Source organism: Nannobrachium achirus (genome assembly GCF_963921795.1).
Source record: "Nannobrachium achirus genome assembly, chromosome: 14".
NCBI lineage: Eukaryota > Metazoa > Chordata > Actinopteri > Myctophiformes > Myctophidae > Nannobrachium > Nannobrachium achirus.
The window spans coordinates 1,613,550-1,636,049 of NC_137821.1; the positions used below are offsets into that span (position 1 = coordinate 1,613,550).

Consider the following 22,500-nt stretch of genomic DNA (forward strand, 5'->3'; position numbering starts at 1 on the left):
ACACACACACACACAGTCAAATTTGGGCTGGCTAACAACGTATGCTTTTATTTTGGGATATTATTTATTTAAAGTGTGGCCAAAAAAACATCATTTGGGCACGTGGTATAAAAAGGTTTGAGACCCCCTGCTTTAGACAGACAGACAGACAGACAGACAGACAGACAGACAGACAGACCTCCACAGAGTATTGTAGATCAGGGTCTGTGTTCTCCACTGTCCTCTTAAACAGGTCCTCACACAGCTGGACAGACGGACAGGGAGAGAAAGAGGGAGGGAGGGAGGGAGAGAGGGAGGGAGAAGCATTATTATCAGGTCAGTGTCAGTCATGTCCTCGTGGTGTGTGGTTGTCAGGTGATGAGTCAGTGAATGAATGTATTGATGAGTCAGAGCAGCAGTTGATTGAAAACATTCTAACAGCTGCTGCAGTGAAAACACCACCACATCTACCTCTCACCCACCCATCAGTGCTTCCACGGCAATGCCCCCCCCACCCCCCCCACCCCACCCCACCCATACTTCAAAGATCATCTCAAACCAAAACTGGACTATTTTCTTATCTTGCTGGGTTAGCCTTTTCTCCCCATGTGACCACGTTGGGTGCTCGTATCCCCGGACGAGTAATGGACTATTAGTTCTATGTACAGTATGTACAGTATGTCTGCTTCCACTGGTTTGACCGTTGTAGAAACACACCTTTCCCTTGTTCTAATTAAACGTAAGCATGTGGACTGAGTACTGACAGGGCCGGACTGGGACATAAACTCAGCTCTGGCATCTGGTCCAGACTGGCCCACCACAACCTGCACTAACCCAACATAGAAGATCTACAAGCCCACGGCGCATCTTCGAGGAGGCAGCGATGCGTTGTGGGCTTGTATATCAGCTGTTACATGTGTGGGTGGGACTCCTGGGCCACGGTAGCCTGTGATTGGACTACTAGGCCAGTATTCAGATGATAGACAAGCCAGTGGGCCAATCATGTGATGTCTCTCTGCTCTGTGGGGCGGTGCTACTGAAGGACTGGTCCTCTCCACTTAGTGGACACCCAGCCTAAACATTACCTTAACTATCCTAAAATGTTGGCATCTTTATTTTGATTTCATTTTTTTGCCCACAGGCCCACTTGTATTGTCGGCCCCACCAGGCATACGCCCACCCCTGTACCCTGAGAGTTATCTCAACCACCTGAGTGTGCATACATTGTAGTGTGTGTGTGTGTGTGTGTGTGTGTGTGTGTGTGTGTGTGTGTGTGTGTGTGTGCGTGTGTGTGTGTGTGTGTGTGTGTAGCAGAGTGACTCACAGCCTCAGTAGGGATGTCCCTTGGATCAATGGTTAAAATATTGGACTTTCACACGGGAGACCCGGGTTTGAATCCCGGGCGTTATGTGTGTATGTGGTGTGTAGTAGTGTGTAGTGTGTTACCTGTGGTATAATGCCTTCTTGTCCAGCTTCCTGTTTGCCCATCATAGTGTAACTCTTTCCTGCCCCCGTCTGGCCATACGCAAAAATACACACGTTGTAACCTGCAAAAAACACACACACACACACACACACACACACACACACACACACACACACACACACACACACACACACACACACACACACACACACACACACACACACACACACACACACACACACACACACACACACACACACACACACACACACACACACACACACACACATTTACATTTACACTAGGTCAACTCACTGGAGGCGGGATTCAAACCGCCGACCCACGGATCATTGGACGACCTGCCTGCCACTCATGATGAATGCCAGCTCTACGTGTTACAGAGGTGCACTCACCAGTACATCATTTGCATTGTTCCACACCCAGTCTAAACACCACACACAAACTCACATTGTGAGCTTGTAGATCTGCTATTTATTTTGGCAAACGTTCCTCCCCAGGATAATGGATGTCGGGGATATTCTGATTATCGTGATAATATCGTAAATCGCGATTTCTTTGGTCACAATAATCATGATATGAAATGTTTATATCATCCCATCCCTATAAGTGAGTGCGTGTACAGAGTAGGGCATTCACCAAATATTAGAATATTCGAATATCAAAGTCACTATTCGACGTTGTTCACCGAAGCCGAATATTCGTTTTTTTTTTGTTTGTTTTTTCTCTTAATATAAATATATAGTTTATAAAGCTTGGCTAGATAGGAAGTCATACAAATGAGTTGTCAATGCCCCTGGTGATGAATTTGTTAATGCTCTATACCAGGGGTTCTCAAACCTTTTTAGACCCTGACAAGCACTTGGAATTGTAGGTATTACATTTAATGTGACTCGGTTCCGCAGATAAATATTGTGAAAATAGCAGATCTACATGCTCACAACGCCTCGCGTTGCAAGGCGTTGTGAGCATGTAGATCTGCTATTTACACAATGTTTGCCTCTTGCTTACTTAATATTTGACAGTTTGGCCAGTCCTGTTGAATATTCGACTATTCGAATACTTTGAGGTCGAATAATTAGAATACTAAAAATCACTATGTATTGGTGAATGCCCTAGTACAGAGGTGCAGCGGGTGGTTCACGTCACACGGTTCAATACCTCAGCCCAAGAGGTCAACATACTCTTTCAAAGCAAACCTTTATTTTCAGCTCATATCATTCAAGGTATTTCAGGAGAAACTAAGCTAAAAAATACAAATAAAAAAAGGAATTTCCTATACAAAGCAAACAGGTTTCCTACTATTTATAGCCTACACATTACAGTAAAATGAAATGCGTGCGATGTGCCAAAAGAAATACTCACATTTAAATATACCACTGCCCCATGTGCAAAATACACACACATAGTATAACTATCACAGTATATAGAGGGTATGCACACATGCATAAATAAAGTGAATGGCAAATTGTTGTTTAATGCAATCAGAAAGTAGTTTTCTGTGTGGATGTATGGGCTGTCAAGACCAGAAAGTAGTTTTCTGTGTGGATGTATGGGCTGTCAAGACCAGAAAGTAGTTTTCTGTGTGGATGTATGGGCTGTCAAGACCAGAAAGTAGTTTTCTGTGTGGATGTATGGGCCGTCAAGACCAGAAAGTAGTTTTCTGTGTGGATGTATGGGCTGTCAAGACCAGAAAGTAGTTTTCTGTGTGGATGTATGGGCTATCAAGACCAGAAAGTAGTTTTCTGTGTGGATGTATGGGCTGTCAAGACCAGAAAGTAGTTTTCTGTGTGGATGTATGGGCCGTCAAGACCAGAAAGTAGTTTTCTATGTGGATGTATGGGCTGTCAAGACCAGAAAGTAGTTTTCTGTGTGGATGTATGGGCTGTCAAGACCAGAAAGTAGTTTTCTGTGTGGATGTATGGGCCGTCAAGACCAGAAAGTAGTTTTCTGTGTGGATGTATGGGCCGTCAAGGCCAGAAAGTAGTTTTCTGTGTGGATGTATGGGCTGTCAAGACCAGAAAGTAGTTTTCTGTGTGGATGTATGGGCCGTCAAGACCAGAAAGTAGTTTTCTGTGTGGATGTATGGGCCGTCAAGACCAGAAAGTAGTTTTCTGTGTGGATGTATGGGCCGTCAAGACCAGAAAGTAGTTTTCTGTGTGGATGTATGGGCTGTCAAGACCAGAAAGTAGTTTTCTGTGTGGATGTATGGGCTGTCAAGACCAGAAAGTAGTTTTCTGTGTGGATGTATGGGCCGTCAAGACCAGAAAGTAGGTTTCTGTGTGGATGTATGGGCTGTCAAGACCAGAAAGTAGTTTTCTGTGTGGATGTATGGGCCGTCAAGACCAGAAAGTAGGTTTCTGTGTGGATGTATGGGCTGTCAAGACCAGAAAGTAGTTTTCTGTGTGGATGTATGGGCTGTCAAGACCAGAAAGTAGTTTTCTGCCACTCAGTAGGCGTTCCTGCATAACTTCCTGGTATGACGATGATGATGTCACATACATAACCTCTATAATATCATATTCAAATAAAATACAAATATTCGTACCTTCGAAGGCGTGCAGTAACATTTCCTCTCCGATGTCTTTGTACACCTGCTTCTGACACGCAAAGCTGGGGTCTTCAGCCTGGAATACATTTTATATACATTAAATTCATATTTATAGATGTTAATAATAATATATATTTTTTAAAAATCGTGAAAATGTGTGCAAGTCTTTGAATATTTCAAATCCTTCTAAGGTTTTTTTTTTAAAAAACCCTATTGTTTCTATGTCAGTGGTGCTCAAAGTTTTTCATGTGAAGGACCCCCAAAATGATATGTATTTGGCCATGGACCCCCCATCTCAAAACATTTAGTTCCAGGGACCCCCCCAGAAGCCAAATTTGAGTTACAAATGTTCGCTTAAAAAATACATAATATTTAAAGATTTGCACAAATATTTCACGACTTATATACTTAAATAGCATATCTACAGCAGCTTGTAGATCTGCTATGTTTCAATAGCTAAAGTATAAAATAATTAAGTAACTCAGTCCCACTTTACCCCCCCTTGTGACGCCCCTGTATGAGGGATTGGAAGTCTCCTTAGTAAAACCCAGACGTATCAGTGATGTAAGTCATCTCCAAATGTGGGCACTGGTTTTCAGCATGCGGATGTTGGTGCGTGCGTGCGTGCGTGCGTGCGTGTGTGCGTGCACGTACCGTAGTGTGTGACCAATAGGAATAGTCGAAGGTGAAGTTCTTTGCTCCATCTTTGGGTTGTTTAGGATTCGTTATGCCTGGAATGTAAACACATATAAATCACATTAAAACTAATAAACATGACATATGTCAATTACACCTGAAATATGGAAACATGATCCAACACATTAGATTAGAACTAATACATGTATTATAAGTAGGGCTGGCCTGGGACTTTAACAGATTCATTTAATTACAGAAAATTAACGCGATTAAAAAAATGTACGTATTTTAATCACTTCGTTTTTGCACCACAGAACCTTCAGATTCGGGCATACTGATCATAGCGATGCACCAACCATGAAGAGACAACAAACGCAAAAATTGACTCGTACAACAAAATGTGTTTTACTTGAAAAAAATGCTTCTCGGGTCAAATATTAACTCTCCTACTGCCAGATTATTTATTTATTTATTGGGTCTGGTGCCATCAAAAAGCGGCTTACCTTTGCGACGTTATAGCAGATAGACAGACATTTATTTATTTATTTTTTTAATTGTGCAATAGTGCACTTTGGTCTGCCAGGCAGCAGAGGGCGGCATCATGCGAGAATGAATGTGAATTTGCCTGTTATGTGTTGAAGAAGAAGAAGACCAGTCACTGGCCACAGAGCCTTACAGCCAGAGGAAATCAACAAGGAAGTGAATTGTTCTCCGTTGATGTTAACGCATAATGGATTTTTTACACCATCACCGCGGAAAATGTGTTTACAGTAGACGGCCGCGCGACCCCTCATCAGCTTACAGTCATCAGACGAACGAACCGAACGAGCGCCGTATTGGCATCGAGGTTCTGTAAAAAATGGGGCGAACGTTAACGTTCAAAGCGTGGGGAGAGTTAATATGCGATTAAAATGTGATTAATTGAAATTAATTAATTACAAAGCCTGTAATTAATTTGATAAAATATTTTAATCGCATCCCAGCCCTAATTATAAGATATAATATGTTTACACATTGGTGTCCATTGACGCTATAACAAGTCAATTGGTCTTTTCATTGTGACCGCAGGTCGCATTTAGTATGAAAACCTGTAGAACATGTGCGTGCATTCGTCACGCCTCTGCCCATAAATGGACATATTGTGTTTCATGTGGTCATATGGCCACATTTTGGCAAAATCTTGTCCAATTTAAACAACTGTGTGTGTGTGTGTGTGTGTGTGTGTGTGTGTGTGTGTGTGTGTGTGTGTGTGTGTGTGTGTGTGTGTGTGTGTGTGTGTGTGTGTGTAAATATCAGCAGGCTTTGAGGTCATGTGACTGTTCGCGGATGACTGGGCTCTCCTAGTCTCAGACAGAGACATATTGCAGGTTGAAAAGGCCCTTAAAGGAGTAGTTCACCCCCAAAATTACTTTTCTTCTATTGATTAGTCAGGCCATGGAGACTAGAGTTCAATAATATTTTTAGTTTTTTATCCCATTCCTAAGACAAAAAGTTGATTGAACTCTGAGTACCCCCATTGATTCCGGATGGGGACCCGTTTCGAAACGGGTCCCCATCCGGAATCAATGGGGGTAAATTTATTGTTATCACATTTTTGTCTTAGGAGTGCGACAAAAAACAAAAAATATTATTGAACACTAGTCTCCATGGCGTGACTAATAAATAGAAAAAAAGTCATTTTGGGGGTGAACTCATTTAACTGTGAACTAAACATGATCTGCACCTGGCTCAATGACAACAGACTCTCAATTCACCTTGGTAAAACTGAATGTATCCTCTTTGGATCTAGTCAGAAACTTAGCAAAGTTGAGAACTTCACAATTAAAGTAGGTGACACTGTGATAGAAAGAAAAAACTACATCTGCTACCTGGGTTGCATCCTGGAGGCAAACCTATCCAGTGAAAAAATGACTACCAAGGTAATCATTAAAGTCGACCAACAAATTTGTTTCTTTCAAAGGGTTGCCCCGCTGATCAATATTAAATCCTGAAAGACCCTATAGGAGGTGCTCTTATTGGGCCCCTCATTGATTACGGAGTCCTTGTCTGGTATCGCGACGCCCCAGCCGCCTTAAAGTTAAAGCTTCAAACAGCCCAAAACAAACTAATTCGGGTTGTGCTTGGTCTCCCTCCTCAGACCCACCTTACCGATCATCACCACGAAAGCGTGGGATGGCTCAAAGTAGCTGACAGAGTACAGCATCTTGCAATGGGCCTGGTGTACAAGATACACTACACCTCCAAGATACCCATGTACCTGACAAACTACTTCTTAAAGGTCAAGGATGTCCACGATCACAACACCAGAGGCAGCTCCACCAATCATGTTCAACGTAGATTTAACACTAAACAAGGCTCTAATTCAGGGATGTCAAACTCAAATACACAGTGGGCCAATTTGTTTTTAAATGTCGAGGGCCGGACTGATTCCATGTTTATTTAAACGCGGGCTTGCGGTCACTGGCCCTCGATACACGCAAATGCAGTGTGCGCCAATCACAGATATAAAAAGCTAGATACCTCGTCCACCTTCTATAAACCACAGATATATAAAGCTAGATACCTCGTCCACCTTCTATAAACCACAGATATATAAAGCTAGATACCTCGTCCACCTTCTATAAACCACAGATATATAAAGCTAGATACCTCGTCCACCTTCTATAAACCACAGATATATAAAGCTAGATACCTCGTCCACCCGCTGCAGTTGATTGGAGCGACCCGTCCAAATTGGTGGGCACAGAAGAGGAAGTGTCGAGGGCAGGCTGCCACTCAAAAAAACTACTGGCCAATCACAACGCGTCTTTTCCGGGACTTTTCCATTCAAACCTGCCTCTGATTTGCCTACCGACCTTGTTGTCTGTTACGACACAGAAGAATTCTAAGCCTGTCAATCAAAAATGCCCACCAAGGCGAGACGGGTACCAGAGAGCCGGAAGAGGCGTCTACCTTTTTATGTCTGTGTGCGCCAATGGCCAACTAGCAATGCATTGTGGGACTTGTAGTTTTATGGTGGTGCGTGTGTAGCAAGCAGTGATTCACTGCCACAGCTTGACGGCCTCAAAAGTCCAATATCTCCCCTAGTCCATAGGGATATCCCTTTGGTCTGATGGTTAAGATTTTGGACTTCCATGTGGGATACTTGGGTTTGAATCCTAAAGTGTTACAAGTGCAATATACGAGCAGGTCAGTTCTAATAGTAATTAAATATCATCTTGCAGGCCAAAGATAATTCATTCATGGGCCTGATTTGGCCCCGGGCTTGAGTTTGACATATGTGCTCTAATTCATTCTCCTGCTATACCACCAACATGTGGAACGCCCTTCCACAAGCCTTAAAGGAGAGCAAATCCCTAGCCTCCTTCAAAATCGGTCTGAAAAGTCACCTTCAGGTGGCTGCTACCCGTGACTTGTAAATAGACTAAGACCCCATGCCCCCCCCCCCCCCTTCTGTAATTGATGTTATCCGAAGTAAAGTACTGTGTTCTATCCGTCTGTCTTTCATTGTTATATGAGATACATAAAGTACTGTGTTCTATCTGTCTGTATTTCAATGTTATATGAGATACATAAAGTACTGTGTTCTATCTGTCTGTCATTCAATGTTATATGAGATACATAAAGTACTGTGTTCTATCTGTCTGTCATTCAATGTTATATGAGATACATAAAGTACTGTGTTCTATCTGTCTGTCTTTCAATGTTATATGAGATACATAAAGTACTGTGTTCTATCTGTCTGTCTTTCAATGTTATATGAGAACATAAAGTACTGTGTTCTATCTGTCTGTCTTTCAATGTTATATGAGATACATAAAGTACTGTGTTCTATCTGTCTGTCTTTCAATGTTATATGAGATACATAAAGTACTGTGTTCTGTCTTTCATTGTTATATGAGATACATAAAGTACTGTGTTCTGTCTTTCATTGTTATATGAGATACATAAAGTACTGTGTTCTATCTGTCTGTCTTTCAATGTTATATGAGATACATAAAGTACTGTGTTCTATCTGTCTGTCTTTCAATGTTATATGAGATACATAAAGTACTGTGTTCTATCTGTCTGTCTTTCAATGTTATATGAGATACATAAAGTACTGTGTTCTGTCTTTCATTGTTATATGAGATACATAAAGTACTGTGTTCTGTCTTTCAATGTTATATGAGATACATAAAGTACTGTGTTCTGTCTTTCATTGTTATATGAGATACATAAAGTACTGTGTTCTGTCTTTCAATGTTATATGAGAACATAAAGTACTGTGTTCTATCTGTCTGTCTTTCAATGTTATATGAGATACATAAAGTACTGTGTTCTATCTGTCTGTCTTTCATTGTTATATGAGATACATAAAGTACTGTGTTCTATCTGTCTGTCTTTCAATGTTATATGAGATACATAAAGTACTGTGTTCTATCCGTCTGTCTTTCAATATTATATGAGATACATAAAGTACTATGTTCTATCCGTCTGCCTTTCAATGTTATATGAGATGTCATAAAGTACTGTGTTCTATCTGTCTGTCATTCAATGTTATATGAGATACATAAAGTACTGTGTTCTATCTGTCTGTCTTTCAATGTTATATGAGATACATAAAGTACTGTGTTCTGTCTGTCTTTCAATGTTATATGAGATACATAAAGTACTGTGTTCTATCTGTCTGTCTTTCAATATTATATGAGATACATAAAGTACTATGTTCTATCCGTCTGCCTTTCAATGTTATATGAGATGTCATAAAGTACTGTGTTCTATCTGTCTGTCATTCAATGTTATATGAGATTGATTGATTGATTGAAGAATTTATTAGAAGTTTGCAATAGAAAAAAGTACAGTTTCATGACAGTACAAATCACTGGTACAAGGTCAACTAAAAGGAGATCCTAGAAAGCCGAGGCTTATTTCCACAGGAACCACACTTTAAGTATCTCATATAACATTGAAAGACAGACGGATAGAACATAGTACTTTATCTAGGATAATATCAGTTTCAAAAGCATAACATCAAATACAAAAGGCAGAATACAGAGAAAAAGGGGGGGGGAGCATGGGGGCTTAGTCTATTTACAAGTCACGGGTAGCTGCTGTCTGAAGGTGACTTTTCATACCAATTTTGAAGGAGGCTAGGGATTTGCTCTCCTTTAGGGCTTGTGGAAGGGCGTTCCACATGTTGATGGTATAGCAGGAGAACGAGTTAGCGCCTTGTTTAGTGTTAAATCTACGCTGATGATGATTAGTGGAGCTGCCTCTGGTGTTATGATCGTGAACATCCTTGACCTTTAAGAAGTAGTTTGTCAGGTACATGGGAATCTTGGAGGTGTAGTGTATCTTGTACACCAGGCCCATTGCAAGATGCTGTACTCTGTCAGCTACTTTGAGCCACCCCACGCTTTCGTGGTGATGCTCGGTAAGGTGGGTCAGAGGAGGGAGACCAAGCACAACCCTAATTAGTTTGTTTTGGGCTGTTTGGAGCTTTAGCTTTAAGGCAGCTGGGGCGTCGCGATACCAGACAAGGACTCCGTAATCAATGAGGGGCCCAATAAGAGCACCTCCTAGTGTCTTTCGGGATTTAATATTGATCAGTGGGGCAACTCTTTGCAAGAAGCGAATTCGTTGATTGACTTTATTGATTACCTTGGTGGTCATTTTTTCACTGGATAGGTTAGCCTCCAGGATGCAACCCAGGTAGCAGATGTGGTTTTTTCTTTCTATCACAGTGTCACCTACTTTAATTGTGAAGTTCTCAACTAGGCTAAGTTTCTGACTAGATCCAAAGAGGATACATTCAGTTTTGCCTAGGTGAATTGAGAGTCTGTTGTCATTGAGCCAGGTGCAGATCTTGTTAAGTTCACAGTTAAGGGCCTTTTCAACCTGCAAAATGTCTCTGCCTGAGACTAGGAGAGCCGAGTCATCCGCGAACAGAAACAGATTGCAGTCACAAGCAGATGACATGTCGTTTACGTATATTAAGAACAACAGTGGTCCTAGTATACTCCCTTGAGGTACTCCACAGTTTACTGGGAGGGGGGGGGACAGGGTTCCGTTGACTTCCACCATCTGTTCCCTCCCCACCAAGTAAGAGTGCATCCATCTCACTGCTGTGCTATCAAGACCAATAGCTTTGAGTTTTTCGATCAGAATAGAATGATCGACGGTGTCAAATGCCTAGATACATAAAGTACTGTGTTCTATCTGTCTGTCTTTCAATGTTATATGAGATACATAAAGTACTGTGTTCTGTCTGTCTTTCAATGTTATATGAGATACATAAAGTACTGTGTTCTATCTGTCTGTCTTTCAATGTTATATGAGATACATAAAGTACTGTGTTCTGTCTGTCTTTCAATGTTATATGAGAACATAAAGTACTGTGTTCTATCTGTCTGTCTTTCATTGTTATATGAGATACATAAAGTACTGTGTTCTATCTGTCTGTCTTTCAATGTTATATGAGATACATAAAGTACTGTGTTCTATCCTTCTGTCTTTCAATGTTATATGAGATACATAAAGTACTCTGTTCTATCCGTCTGTCTTTCAATGTTATATGAGATACATGAAGTGGTTCCTGTGTAAATAAGCCGCAAGGCTTTCTAGGATCTTCTTTTAGTTTACCTTGTACCAGTAATTTGTGCTGTCATGAAACTGTACTTTTTTTTCTATTGCAAACTGATTCTTCAAGCAATCAATCAAAACCAACCGTGACACGAGTCACACTTGAAAATGTATTCCCTGAAGAATGGATTCATTTCAATAGATTCATGGATTCAAAGGAAATTCATTCCCTTTAGGGTGAGGTCGCTTCTCGCCCTTAGGGTGTCTTACTGGTTGTTTTATTACAGACTGCAGTCTCCCGCACCCGGGAGCCATGCGTCCGTTTGTCTGTCTAGATCAGGGGTGGGCAACTTTGATGATGGAGAGGCCACTACATGTTCACACTCACTCCAGAGGGCCACTACATGTTCACACTCACTCCAGAGGGCCACTACATGTTCACACTCACTCCAGAGGGCCACTACATGTTCACACTCACTCCAGAGGGCCACTACATGTTCACACTCACTCCAGAGGGCCACTACATGTTCACACTCACTCCAGAGGGCCACTACATGTTCACACTCACTCCAGAGGGCCACTACATGTTCACACTCACTCCAGAGGGCCACTACATGTTCACACTCACTCCAGAGGGCCACTACATGTTCACACTCACTCCAGAGGGCCACTACATGTTCACACTCACTCCAGAGGGCCACTACATGTTCACACTCACTCCAGAGGGCCACTACATGTTCACACTCACTCCAGAGGGCCACTACATGTTCACACTCACTCCAGAGGGCCACTACATGTTCACACTCACTCCAGAGGGCCACTACATGTTCACACTCACTCCAGAGGGCCACTACATGTTCACACTCACTCCAGAGGGCCACTACATGTTCACACTCACTCCAGAGGGCCACTACATGTTCACACTCACTCCAGAGGGCCACTACATGTTCACACTCACTCCAGAGGGCCACTACATGTTCACACTCACTCCAGAGGGCCACTACATGTTCACACTCACTCCAGAGGGCCACTACATGTTCACACTCACTCCAGAGGGCCACTACATGTTCACACTCACTACAGGGGGCCACTACATGTTCACACTCACTCCAGAGGGCCACTACATGTTCACACTCACTCCAGAGGGCCACTACATGTTCACACTCACTCCAGAGGGCCACTACATGTTCACACTCACTCCAGAGGGCCACTACATGTTCACACTCACTCCAGAGGGCCACTACATGTTCACACTCACTCCAGAGGGCCACTACATGTTCACACTCACTCCAGAGGGCCACTACATGTTCACACTCACTCCAGAGGGCCACTACATGTTCACACTCACTCCAGAGGGCCACTACATGTTCACACTCACTCCAGAGGGCCACTACATGTTCACACTCACTCCAGAGGGCCACTACATGTTCACACTCACTCCAGAGGGCCACTACATGTTCACACTCACTCCAGAGGGCCACTACATGTTCACACTCACTCCAGAGGGCCACTACATGTTCACACTCACTCCAGAGGGCCACTACATGTTCACACTCACTCCAGAGGGCCACTACATGTTCACACTCACTCCAGAGGGCCACTACATGTTCACACTCACTCCAGAGGGCCACTACATGTTCACACTCACTCCAGAGGGCCACTACATGTTCACACTCACTCCAGAGGGCCACTACATGTTCACACTCACTCCAGAGGGCCACTACATGTTCACACTCACTCCAGAGGGCCACTACATGTTCACACTCACTCCAGAGGGCCACTACATGTTCACACTCACTCCAGAGGGCCACTACATGTTCACACTCACTCCAGAGGGCCACTACATGTTCACACTCACTCCAGAGGGCCACTACATGTTCACACTCACTCCAGAGGGCCACTACATGTTCACACTCACTCCAGAGGGCCACTACATGTTCACACTCACTCCAGAGGGCCACTACATGTTCACACTCACTCCAGAGGGCCACTACATGTTCACACTCACTCCAGAGGGCCACTACATGTTCACACTCACTACAGGGGGCCACTACATGTTCACACTCACTCCAGAGGGCCACTACATGTTCACACTCACTCCAGAGGGCCACTACATGTTCACACTCACTCCAGAGGGCCACTACATGTTCACACTCACTACAGGGGGCCACTACATGTTCACACTCACTCCAGAGGGCCACTACATGTTCACACTCACTACAGGGGGCCACTACATGTTCACACTCACTCCAGAGGGCCACTACATGTTCACACTCACTCCAGAGGGCCACTACATGTTCACACTCACTCCAGAGGGCCACTACATGTTCACACTCACTCCAGAGGGCCACTACATGTTCACACTCACTCCAGAGGGCCACTACATGTTCACACTCACTACAGGGGGCCACTACATGTTCACACTCACTCCAGAGGGCCACTACATGTTCACACTCACTCCAGAGGGCCACTACATGTTCACACTCACTCCAGAGGGCCACTACATGTTCACACTCACTCCAGAGGGCCACTACATGTTCACACTCACTCCAGAGGGCCACTACATGTTCACACTCACTACAGGGGGCCACTACATGTTCACACTCACTCCAGAGGGCCACTACATGTTCACACTCACTCCAGAGGGCCACTACATGTTCACACTCACTCCAGAGGGCCACTACATGTTCACACTCACTCCAGAGGGCCACTACATGTTCACACTCACTCCAGAGGGCCACTACATGTTCACACTCACTACAGGGGGCCACTACATGTTCACACTCACTCCAGAGGGCCACTACATGTTCACACTCACTCCAGAGGGCCACTACATATTCACACTCACTCCAGGGGGCCACAATGCATATACATAGCAAAAATAACTGATCTACAAGCTCAAAACGCGTCGCACTAGATCTGCTATTTTTGCTATTGTTTAATTGGAATCCTGAAAGTAACTTTTTTTTTTCTTCTTTTGTTTTTAAATTTCAAATACATTTATATGTTCTTATGTTAACTTTATGAACTTAAATACAAATACATTGGACATAAAAAATACAATAACATTTTAAAGCTAGTCATTTAGCTACTAATATAGACTGAAGTAGCCTAATTAAAGCGGGTCATTTTTCCATGTTTGGTATTGTAACAGCTGAAATCAATAATATATCAGTACTTAACCTGTGGGCTGCAATAAGTGAAGGTGGGGGCCGCATGTGGCCCCCGGGCCACCAGTTGCCCATGTATGGTCTAGAGTAGACCAATGATAGCAAATCCAGAGAAATGGATATAACTCTGTTTCTATTCCCAGATAGTTTTCATCAAAAGAAGATTATTTTCTCAACAGACCATAACTCGGCCTATAGAATGGATCATCATAACTAGGCCTATAGAATGGATCATCATAACTAGGATATAGAATGGATCATCATAACTAGGCCTATAGAATGGATCATCATAACTAGGCCTATAGAATGGATCATCATAACTAGGATATAGAATGGATCATCATAACTAGGCCTATAGAATGGATCATCATAACTAGGCCTATAGAATGGATCATCATAACAGGCCTATAGAATGGATCATCATAACTAGGCCTATAGAATGGATCATCATAACTAGGCCTATAGAATGGATCATCATAACTAGGCCTATAGAATGGATCATCATAACTAGGCCTATAGAATGGATCATCATAACTAGGCCTATAGAATGGATCATCATAACTAGGCCTATAGAATGGATCATCATAACTAGGCCTATAGAATGGATCATCATAACTAGGCCTATAGAATGGATCATCATAACTAGGCCTATAGAATGGATCATCATAACTAGGCCTATAGAATGGATCATCATAACTAGGCCTATAGAATGGATCATCATAACTCGGCCTATAGAATGGATCATCATAACTAGGCCTATAGAATGGATCATCATAACTAGGATATAGAATGGATCATCATAACTAGGCCTATAGAATGGATCATCATAACTAGGCCTATAGAATGGATCATCATAACAGGCCTATAGAATGGATCATCATAACTAGGCCTATAGAATGGATCATCATAACTAGGCCTATAGAATGGATCATCATAACTAGGCCTATAGAATGGATCATCATAACTAGGCCTATAGAATGGATCATCATAACTAGGCCTATAGAATGGATCATCATAACTAGGCCTATAGAATGGATCATCATAACTAGGCCTATAGAATGGATCATCATAACAGGCCTATAGAATGGATCATCATAACAGGCCTATAGAATGGATCATCATAACTAGGCCTATAGAATGGATCATCATAACAGGCCTATAGAATGGATCATCATAACAGGCCTATAGAATGGATCATCATAACAGGCCTATAGAATGGATCATCATAACAGGCCTATAGAATGGATCATCATAACTAGGCCTATAGAATGGATCATCATAACTAGGCCTATAGAATGGATCATCATAACTAGGCCTATAGAATGGATCATCATAACTAGGCCTATAGAATGGATCATCATAACTAGGCCTATAGAATGGATCATCATAACAGGCCTATAGAATGGATCATCATAACAGGCCTATAGAATGGATCATCATAACTAGGCCTATAGAATGGATCATCATAACAGGCCTATAGAATGGATCATCATAACAGGCCTATAGAATGGATCATCATAACAGGCCTATAGAATGGATCATCATAACTAGGCCTATAGAATGGATCATCATAACAGGCCTATAGAATGGATCATCATAACTAGGCCTATAGAATGGATCATCATAACTAGGCCTATAGAATGGATCATCATAACTAGGCCTATAGAATGGATCATCATAACTAGGCCTATAGAATGGATCATCATAACTAGGCCTATAGAATGGATCATCATAACTAGGCCTATAGAATGGATCATCATAACTAGGCCTATAGAATGGATCATCATAACTAGGCCTATAGAATGGATCATCATAACTAGGCCTATAGAATGGATCATCATAACTAGGCCTATAGAATGGATCATCATAACAGGCCTATAGAATGGATCATCATAACTAGGCCTATAGAATGGATCATCATAACTAGGCCTATAGAATGGATCATCATAACTAGGCCTATAGAATGGATCATCATAACTAGGCCTATAGAATGGATCATCATAACAGGCCTATAGAATGGATCATCATAACAGGCCTATAGAATGGATCATCATAACTAGGCCTATAGAATGGATCATCATAACAGGCCTATAGAATGGATCATCATAACAGGCCTATAGAATGGATCATCATAACAGGCCTATAGAATGGATCATCATAACAGGCCTATAGAATGGATCATCATAACTAGGCCTATAGAATGGATCATCATAACTAGGCCTATAGAATGGATCATCATAACTAGGCCTATAGAATGGATCATCATAACTAGGCCTATAGAATGGATCATCATAACTAGGCCTATAGAATGGATCATCATAACAGGCCTATAGAATGGATCATCATAACAGGCCTATAGAATGGATCATCATAACTAGGCCTATAGAATGGATCATCATAACAGGCCTATAGAATGGATCATCATAACAGGCCTATAGAATGGATCATCATAACAGGCCTATAGAATGGATCATCATAACTAGGCCTATAGAATGGATCATCATAACAGGCCTATAGAATGGATCATCATAACTAGGCCTATAGAATGGATCATCATAACTAGGCCTATAGAATGGATCATCATAACTAGGCCTATAGAATGGATCATCATAACTAGGCCTATAGAATGGATCATCATAACTAGGCCTATAGAATGGATCATCATAACTAGGCCTATAGAATGGATCATCATAACTAGGCCTATAGAATGGATCATCATAACTAGGCCTATAGAATGGATCATCATAACTAGGCCTATAGAATGGATCATCACGGTTACATTTTTCCGTGGACCCAAACCCGGGCCCAGGGCCAGGGGTTGGGAAACCATCTGTAGCGGCAAGAATAATAATAAACACATTTAATCTGTACTGTGTGATTTAGTTCAGCTGCCAAGGACACACCCTCTGTGTGTGTGTGTGTGTGTGTGTGTGTGTGTGTGTGTGTGTGTGTGTGTGTGTGTGTGTGTGTGTGTGTATAAATATCAGCAGGCTTTCAGGTCATGTGACTGGCACCACAGGCATGCTGGGATTGCCCCACACACACACACACACACACACACACACACACACACACACACACACACACACACACACACACACACACACACACACACACACACACACACACACACACACACACACACACACACACACACACACACACACACACACACACACACACACACACACACACACACACAGTGTATTTATAGTGGGGTGCACAGAGACACACTTTTACACAAACACACCACTAATCAGTCTGAACACAAGTACTACTAGGGAGCTCGTTAATTTGTATTGATAATGATCACCTTATCCATCCTACTTATTGATCCAGGCTTTTATCCAGATCACTGTTGAGCCTTTTCTGATATTTTGTGGAAAGATATGAGACGATCACATTCTGAACAGAACTGGACATCTGGTATTTTTATTATTGACCAGTTGTTGTGACAGTGAGTTTGTGGCTGAACACCATCTATGAAGAAAGATGACAATTGACAAATGTAAAAAATATTTTGCCTATCATTAAAACAACCATTCATTAGTGTGCAACAAGTGTTAAATGGCTTTATATTAAGGATAGTACTGTAATCATTTTCTTGATGACGTCTTGATTAATCATGACATCATGGGCCGCTATGCTGGATAACAAGCTTGATAAGCCCAAAGCTTATTGATAGCAGCTCTCAACCACATAGTACTTGTCTGACTGAAAATGGGCCAGCCTGATCGAGGCCTGGCCCGACCAATTAGCAAAAGGGGTCTGGGGGTCATAAGGTCAAACATGTTAGGCCCTATCTGGAGGGGAGGTCATAAAGGCCAGAGGGGGTCTGGGGGTCATAAGGTCACAGGTTCAGCTCCCAGCCCACCCAGTAGTTAGGGGTCTTTAAGTACCTCTGAGCAAGGCACTTAACCCTTCACACCCCACCTCCCATAGCCTGGGGGGACGCCAACATCAACTGATCCCATAGCCTGGGGGACTGATCCCATAGCCTGGGGTAAATGGTAAATGGTGCATTCATACACGCCTTTATCCAAGGCGTTTTACATCAATTGTTTGTTACATTTACCCACACACACACATTCATTACATTCACCCATTCACACACACACACATTCATACAGCGATGTCAGAGGAAACCATACTTGGCACCAACCTGCTCATCAGGAGCAGTTAGGGGGAGCCCGGGATCCAACTGGGAACCCCCATGGGAATGTTCTAATTGATGGTTTCTCCACCCCTGAGCCACTGTCGACCCGGGGGGACTGGGACATCAACTAGTACTAGTCCCAGCAGCTTTCCCAACTCTAATTTGGGGTGTGGAAAGGTCCTACAAAATGACATCACGTCATTTTGTAGTTGAACCGGACCCTTCCGACAAAAGGTTCGGTGGTCAGAGACAGTGTAGTCTCGCGTGGCCAGACTGTTGCCTCCGCGATTTGGGAAATGCTCCCAGCATACAGTCTGGCAAATGGAAATAGAAATGATGAGTGCGAGATAAAGCGGATGTGACGCAACTGCTCCCTTGGTGCAGTAGCAATAACATGTCCTACTGGAAGCGTTATGTCTCCTTTCAACATTTGTTGGGGAGTTATTTCGTCTTTCTCTGGTGTTGTTGGTGTTACCTCCATGATGTTTTCAAACGTTTTCTTAAACTTAACACCCATAACAATAATAGGCCGCTCGAATGACTTTGTCTGAGCTGTTGTGTTTCTGTTATGTTTCCAATGGGACTACAGTTCAGTGCAGCAGTGGCTACTTCCGATACTCGCCGTTCGGGAGCTGCCGTTCCAGACTCTATATAGCATTCTGAGATTGTGGAATAGTTGTCTGGCTACGCCAGACTAGAGACAGTATGGACAGGCCTTTAAGTTAAGGCATAAGAGCTGCTACTTAAGACAATCAAAATACAACCCTCTCTCTCTCTCTCTGCATTCCAATGTGAGTCCGCGATCGCACTATTCTGGAGGAATCCCTTCTCACATCTGGTTTCCCCGTCTGTCTGTCTGTCTGTCTGTCTCTCTCCATGTCTCTCTCTCTCACACACACACAGGTTCATAGGTTTGACACGTGCTTCTATGCTATTTCTGGCATGTACTTTACACTTGCGGGCACACGATGTGCGCACACACACACACACACACACACACACACACACACACACACACACACACACACACACACACACACACACACACACACACACACACACACACACACACACACACACACACACACACACACACACACACACACACACACACACACACACACACACACACACACACACATACATACATGGCCGGCCATAAAAAAAAATGGCCGGCCCACACACAAAGTAAATATAACACATGTAATTGGTCCACTGGCTTGTCTCTCATGAAATGGCCAATCTTTGAGTAGCAGCAGCCCACAGAGCATCACATTGGCCCCACTGGCTTGTCTATCATCTGAATACCGGCCCACTACTCCTGGATGGTCTACATAAAACATCACTAGACTCTATTTATACCAGAAAAACCATGAGACCTAAAATCACAGTAACCGTTCATCGGTTAGTATTTGGGGCCTTGGGAAGGCAAAAAAATCAGAGGGCCTCTCCAGCTCCTTTTCCCGGGCTGAATCAGGGGCCCAGCACGTCCCTCACACACACACACACACACACACACACACACACACACGCGCACGCACGCACGCACGCACGCACGCACGGGAACCGCGAGGTTCCCGGTTGGATCCCGGGCTCCCCCAGAGTTAGTGTTGAAGAGTCCTTGAGCAAGACTCTGAACCCCTAACTGCTGCTGATGAGCAGGTTGGTGTTAATTATCAAGACTCTGAACCCCTAACTGCTCCTGATGAGCAGGTTGGTGTTAATTATCAAGACTCTGAACCCCTAACTGCTCCTGATGAGCAGGTTGGTGTTAATTATCAAGACTCTGAACCCCTAACTGCTCCTGATGAGCAGGTTGGTGTTAATTATCAAGACTCTGAACCCCTAACTGCTCCTGATGAGCAGGTTGGTGTTAATTATCAAGACTCTGAACCCCTAACTGCTCCTGATGAGCAGGTTGGTGTTAATTATCAAGACTCTGAACCCCTAACTGCTCCTGATGAGCAGGTTGGTGTTAATTATCAAGACTCTGAACCCCTAACTGCTCCTGATGAGCAGGTTGGTGTTAATTATCAAGACTCTGAACCCCTAACTGCTCCTGATGAGCAGGTTGGTGCCAAGCATGGTTTCTTCTGACATCACTGTATGAATGTACACTTCGACACTAACTCTGGGGGAGCCCGGGATCGACCATCCGTCCACTCTACCGCTGAGCCACTGCTGCCGGGAAACGACATAACGTAATGTAAATGATAGAATACAATGACTAATTCTCTGTTTTGGTAGGATTGGGTGATGCTCCAACCTGAGTCAATGTTATCCCTGTCAACAGAGATGTTAGAAAGTGTGTTTCACTAAAACACTTCTGTTTTTTTTTTTGTTTTTTTTTAACTCTTTTACTGCTTTGGACGTTCCCGTTCGCCCCAGTTTTCACCCCAGCTCGTTGCCAATACAAACGCTCGTTCTTTTACCTTGTCTGATGACTGTAAGCTGATGAGGGGTCGCGGGGGTGTGTACAGTAAAAACATCTCCCGTAATGCTGCTCTCAAATCTCCACCACACGTAAACATCAATGATGTCCAATTCACTTCCTGGCTGTTCTCTGTGGACCTGATCTAGATTATGCATTTCTATGCTCTGAACGACGGAAAGTGAGGAGGGCCATTTCACATCTATCCTTTGCATAAGGCTGCCCTCTGCCGCCAGCTTGGCTAAAGTACACATATAATAGGTCCAATAAAAAAAGAAATCGTTTAGAAATAATCCATAGATCTTTATTCTATAACATCGCAAAGGTAAGCTGCTTTTTGCTGGCACCAGCCCCAATAAATAAATAATAAATCTGGCAGTAAAACTGATGACTCCAAACAAAAGTCACTACAAGAAACTCTTTCCAACTCCTGGCAGACTGGCAGTCGGTGGCATTTAGTGGCACAAACTAAACACCAACTCTAGTCGGCAGAAATAACATTGTTTTTGCATTGATCTCAGTCTGCCAGTCTGTTGCCAGGTCTGCTCATTATAAGTGACTTTAGGTCTTCCCTGTAAATTCCATTGTAAATGCTTCTTAATGTCTATTTTCATTAGTGTAGTTGATTATTTGCGTCTTGCTTTCAAGATTATTAAAATAAAAAGCTGATGTAGGGAAAATGTCCTTGGTTAAGAGGTGCCTTAACATCTACTAAGAGTTTTCTTTTTTAGTATTCACAACAACAATCTGCCTTTCTATCTTGTTTCTAATCAGCCAGACAGTGTGATACATCAGATCTACAAGACCTATCCAGATCTCATCTAGCAGACAGTTACATCATCAGATATACAAGACCTATCCACACAAAGTGTCCTTTTATCCTTGATATGAAAATGTTTGAAAACCACAGAGATAGATGGAAGAATGATGTCACCATGTCAGTGTGTGTGTGTGTGTGTGTGTGTGTGTGTGTGTGTGTGTGTGTGTGTGTGTGTGTGTGTGTGTGTGTGTGTGTGTGTGTGTGTGTACATACATGTAGTGTGTCCCTGCATAGAGTGTGTATGTAGTGTGTAGTATAGTGTGTACATACATGTAGTGTGTAGTATAGTGTGTACATACATGTAGTGTGTAGTATAGTGTGTACATACATGTAGTGTGTAGTATAGTGTGTACATACATGTGGTGTGTCCTTGCATAGAGTGTGTATGTAGTGTGTAGTATAGTGTGTACATACATGTAGTGTTCCCCTGCATAGAGTGTGTATGTAGTGTGTAGTATAGTGTACTAGTGTTCCCCTGTATAGAGTGTGTATGTAGTGTGTAGTATAGTGTGTACATACATGTAGTGTCCCCGGCCATAGAGTGTGTATGTAGTGTGTATACAGTGTGTAGTACAGTGTGTACATACATGTAGTGCCCCCAGTCATAGACATAACACACTTGGCGTCTCTCCCCGTCATAGAGTGTGTGTGTGTGGTGTGTAGTAGTGTGTATATAGTGTGTAGTACATACATGTAGTGCCCCCGGTCATAGAGATGACACATTTGGCGTCTCTCCCCGTCTCTCTGGA

At 42.9% G+C, this 22,500-nt stretch overlaps 1 protein-coding gene across 1 annotated transcript in view; it reads right to left on the reverse strand.

Moving 5' to 3' along the window:
• Positions 1–22,500, reverse strand: part of LOC308298652 (kinesin-like protein KIF1C) — a 79,097-nt gene that overhangs the window by 56,525 nt on the left and 72 nt on the right. Inside the window, 5 exon segments of the mRNA XM_080742295.1 lie at positions 179–244; positions 1,426–1,526; positions 3,972–4,050; positions 4,629–4,705; positions 22,443–22,500. The exon segment at positions 22,443–22,500 is cut by the window's right edge and continues 72 nt beyond it. Coding sequence (XP_080598421.1) covers positions 179–244; positions 1,426–1,526; positions 3,972–4,050; positions 4,629–4,705; positions 22,443–22,500 — 381 coding nt within the window.